We start from the raw sequence: 4,273 nt of genomic DNA, 5'->3' as shown, positions 1-4,273 counted from the left end.
CCTGCCCAAGGCTCATGGGCAGCGCCATCCTTTTCACAGTTAGGGGGCTGAGGAGATCCTTAGCCCGCCCTTGCTATGAGGCCACACCCCCTGACTGGGGCAGGTGGAGGATCTGGGGTTCCCCAGAGCAGCACTTGCTCCCTGGGCGCCTCTTATCATGGCCTGTCTGTGACATCCGGCCTAGTCAGTGGGTGAGGCTTGGAGAAAGAGGAGGAGCAGGGGGTGGGAGTTCGGGAGGAAGAAGAGGGCCGGGGTGAGGCCATGTAGGGGGCAGGGCTCCTGCATGTGTTCTGCTTTTGGCTTTTGAAAAGGTGGTCACCCTACTCTGAATGGGCTGGGCTGGGACAGGAGATGACCGTGACTCTGTTGGGGAGGTGAGGCCTGTTTCTACCCCTTTGTATTACTGGGAGAGCACAAACAGAGGGGAGGAGTAGGAGGGAATATGCTTCTGTGGGCTGAGCCATCAATAAGGGGTGGGGGATATTACCTGAATGGCTTCTCCTGGGGTTCCTGTGTTAATCAGGTCTCTGACATGACTCAGTCACAAGCACCTGACTGAGGGCGTAGGGGAAGGGTGGGTGACTGTATCCCTTGAATAGCCCCTGTCCACAGCTCGGGCAGCCCAATGGATTATGCAGCTCCCAGAGTGATCATTAAGGGCCAGAACTGTGACCACAGAACAGCTCTGCAGCTTTTTTCATGACCTGTGGATGTTTAAATAGAGACGGGACTGTGTGACAGGCCAGGTGTAATGAGAAACAACATTCACATCCCTTCTCTTTATTGACTGTATCAACATAAATTCTGAGTTTGGAGTAGCCACCGATACTGCTCTTTATGGGCCAACATTCCACCGGTCCCTGGGCTCTCCACGAACACAGTCACTTTGTATATGCTGCTGCCTCCCCTGGTCTCCTTCCCCCAGTGCCCTGTCCTCCCTTAACAGCGCGTGGGAACAGCCCCACTTCCATGGCTCCAGGTCTTACACCCCATCTGAACTTCTCTCTAAAGAGTGGAAATCAGTAGCTCTTGTAGACTTAGACATAAGGGTCCAGGATGGAATAGGTGGCCACGGCCTGTTTTTCTTAACTCCTGTATCACCAACCTTGCAGCTGGATGATGAACTGACTATTTATTTAACAAACACCTTGATTATCCTCGCACGAAGATGTTTGCTTTTCACGCTGTACACAATTGGGTTCATCAAGGGCGGGCCCAGCAAGTAGATGTAGCCCAGGAGAATTTGAAGCAAGGGAGAAGAGCCATTCCCGAATCTGTGTATGACAGTCAGGCTGAACTCTGGCATGTAGAAGACCAGGACGGCGCAGAGGTGGGAGACGCAGGTGTTCAAGGCCCTGAGGCACTCTGTGTGGGATGTGATGCTCAGAACTGCTTTGAGGATCATCACATAAGAGAGGAAGATGAGCAGTGAGTCCAACCACACCGTTATGAGTGTAATAAATAAGCCATAGATGTTATTGACTGTGATGTCCGCACATGCCAACTTCATGATGTCCTGGTGCAGGCAGTAGGAATGGGAGAGGACATTGGCTCGACAGTATTGGAAGCGTTTCAGGAGGAAGGGGAATGGTAATGCTACAGCCACCCCTCTTAGCACAAACACCAACCCCATCTTGGCTATTCTCGGCAGGGTTAAGATGGAAGCATATCTCAGTGGGTTACAGATCGCGACGAAGCGGTCAAAGGCCATCATCAAGAGCATGGAGGATTCAATTTTTGCAAGAAAGTGGATAAAGAACAGTTGGGTAAAACAAGCATTGAGGCTGATCTCCCTAGAATTAAACAAGTATATGCCCAGTATTGTCGGTATGGTGGATATCGATATGCCAAGGTCTGTGATGGCCAACATGGAAAGGAAAATGTACATGGGCTCATGGAGGCTTGGATCTGTTTTTATAATGAATAGAATGACTGAATTTCCTACTATTGAAATAACATACACTAAGCAGAAGGGGATAGAGATCCAGAGATGGACGTCTTCCTGCCCAGGTATCCCGGTGAGAAGGAAAACGTCAGGGTTGAATTTGGTTTCATTGACAGCTGACATAATGGACTGAGAAGGTCCGATGAGTTTTGAACTTTCCTTCCTGAAAGGAAAAAGAACAGGAGACTAGTTGATATTTATCGAGACATCATTCTGCTCTGAGTGCAATTCTAGAGACTCCCCGGAGCTCAAGGAAGATCAGCAAAAACATAGTTTGGGATTTACAGGATCAATAGGAAGATAGGTTTCAGAGTAGCAGCCGTGTTAGTCTGTATCCACAAAAAGAACAGGAGTACTTGTGGCACCTTAGAGACTAACAAATTTATGAGAGCATAAGCTTTCGTGGGCTACTGCCCACTTCTTCGGATGCATATAGAGTGGAACATATATTGACGAGATATATATACACACATACAGGGAGCATGAACAGGTGGGAGTTGTCTTACCAACTCTGAGAGGCCAATTAAGTAAGAGAAAAACAATTTTTTTTTGAAGTGATAATTAAGCTAGCCCAGTACAGACAGTTTGATAAGAAGTGTGAGAATACTTACAAGGGGAGATAGATTCAATGTTTGTAATGGCTCAGCCATTCCCAGTCCTTATTCAAACCGGAGTTGATTGTGTCTAGTTTGCATATCAATCAGCTCAGTAGTCTCTCCTTGGAGTCTGTTTTTGAAGTTTTTCTGTTGTAAGATAGCCACCTGCTAAGATAGCTAAGAACTGGAAGGAACCTCGAGAGGTCATCAAGTCTAGTCCCCTGCACTCATGGCAGGACCAGCACCATCTAGTCTTGCAATAGGCAGTTATGAGATAACCTGTTCCCAGGAAATTTTTCCCCTGACACCCACCAGTTAGACATATTTTGTGGTGTAAATCAGGAAAGTTTAGAGTCCTTCCAAGAGTTTTTCAATAAATCCTCACTACTTCAATTGGATTTTCTGGAAAGCCATATAAACACCCTGTGCCTCTTTGAATTCTTCTAAGCAACTGGCCCCATTGATATCTTGTGGCTCAGAGTTCCTCAGCCTATTTGAGCACTGTGTGCTTTTGCAATTGTGACCTTCCCTCAGACACCCTTTTTGACCCTCCATTTCTGAGTGTGGCCCATTGTATCATAACATGTGTGTAAACACTTGGCAAGTGCATGGTGAAAACGGTCTTTTTGCAGTGGCAGTATCATAGCCAATGAGGTTAATCCGAGGTGTGATTATTGCTAGTTGAAAACTTTATCTATCCTGCATTGAAGCTATTTATGTGTTTCATTGCCTCATTATATATATTTTATTTACTTTATCCAATCTGGAGAGTCCAAATTATGCCACTATCTCTTTGAAGCACATGAGATAATTTTTAGTGCCATGTTCTGAATTGACTGTAATGGCATCACTTCAGATTTACATGTGTAAATTCCATTAGAACAGGACTCTATTACCTTTCCCTTGCCAAATGCTCCCAGTGATACACTCTGATCCCCAAGAATCCCTCCAAGAGAAGCTGAAGTGCTTTTCCTAGCCAATGTTGACTGAATCCAGAGACTTTGATCATCCTACAGACTTCTCTTCATCCTCACAGAATCTGCATCCTGTGTTAGGCAAATTAGAAGTGTGACAGATAACTCAGAGGGTTATTTCAACTGGGCGGGGAGGGGTTGGTGTCACAAACACTACATTTGCACTAATATCCAGTTGAATGTGCAAGTTACTTCAGCCATGCTCATGTAACAGGTAATGCGTGTAAATTACACTGAAACCACTATTATGCTCCCCTTTCCTGCACCTCGGCTCTACTCTTTGCTGAAACACAGACCAGCAGTTCTGTTCTCCAGGACTTTTTGAAAAGTCTTGCACAGGTATTACAAAGTTGTTGAGTGCATGACCCTGAATTCTTGCCTTCGCAATCAAGCCAGAGAATAAAATTGTTGAAAATGCATTTGCTGATTAAATTTCCAGGAGAAAATAAACGTGGCGTGATTGGGGAACTAGTAACCGCTATTCCCTAGGGTGTCCTCTTGCTCAGCCTGGAGCATTATAGGTCCCAGAGCACACTGCATCTATAGAAATGGGAGCCCTTGAGAAATCCTGACATGGGGCAGTGGGGTTTTAACACTCCGAGATCGCTTTGAATGTCAGATTTCTGTGTAGCATGGGCAGAAGTAGGGGAGGAGTTCCCAAATGACCTAGCGCTGCCTGCCCTCCAGCCTGTCACTGAGTCCTCTGTTGCTTCAGACAATATCTGCAAATGTGAAAGATAGCAAAACCTGCCAACGTA

General features: G+C 46.2%; 1 protein-coding gene and 1 pseudogene across 1 annotated transcript; one reads left to right on the top strand and one right to left on the bottom strand.

The window, feature by feature from the left end:
- Window positions 1–1,132: 1,132 nt before the first annotated feature.
- LOC128832373 (olfactory receptor 51G2-like) lies at window positions 1,133–2,068 on the bottom strand. Its single transcript, XM_054019683.1, has one exon. It carries the CDS (start codon window positions 2,066–2,068, stop codon window positions 1,133–1,135), a length of 936 nt encoding a protein of 311 aa, XP_053875658.1.
- A 1,093-nt stretch (window positions 2,069–3,161) lies between these two features.
- LOC128830712 (U4 spliceosomal RNA) lies at window positions 3,162–3,313 on the top strand (annotated as a pseudogene).
- Window positions 3,314–4,273: the final 960 nt, after the last annotated feature.

The sequence above is a fragment of the Malaclemys terrapin genome, chromosome 1 (genome assembly GCF_027887155.1).
Source record: "Malaclemys terrapin pileata isolate rMalTer1 chromosome 1, rMalTer1.hap1, whole genome shotgun sequence".
NCBI classification, from domain to species: domain Eukaryota; kingdom Metazoa; phylum Chordata; order Testudines; family Emydidae; genus Malaclemys; species Malaclemys terrapin.
The sequence above is the reverse complement of the archived record's forward strand: the minus strand, read 5'-3'. Positions and strand labels throughout refer to the sequence as shown.

Bases quoted from the DNA above. Each gene is read 5' to 3' on its own strand.
- LOC128832373 (XM_054019683.1), bottom strand. From the start codon at position 2,068: ATGTCAGCTGTCAATGAAACCAAATTCAACCCTGACGTTTTCCTTCTC.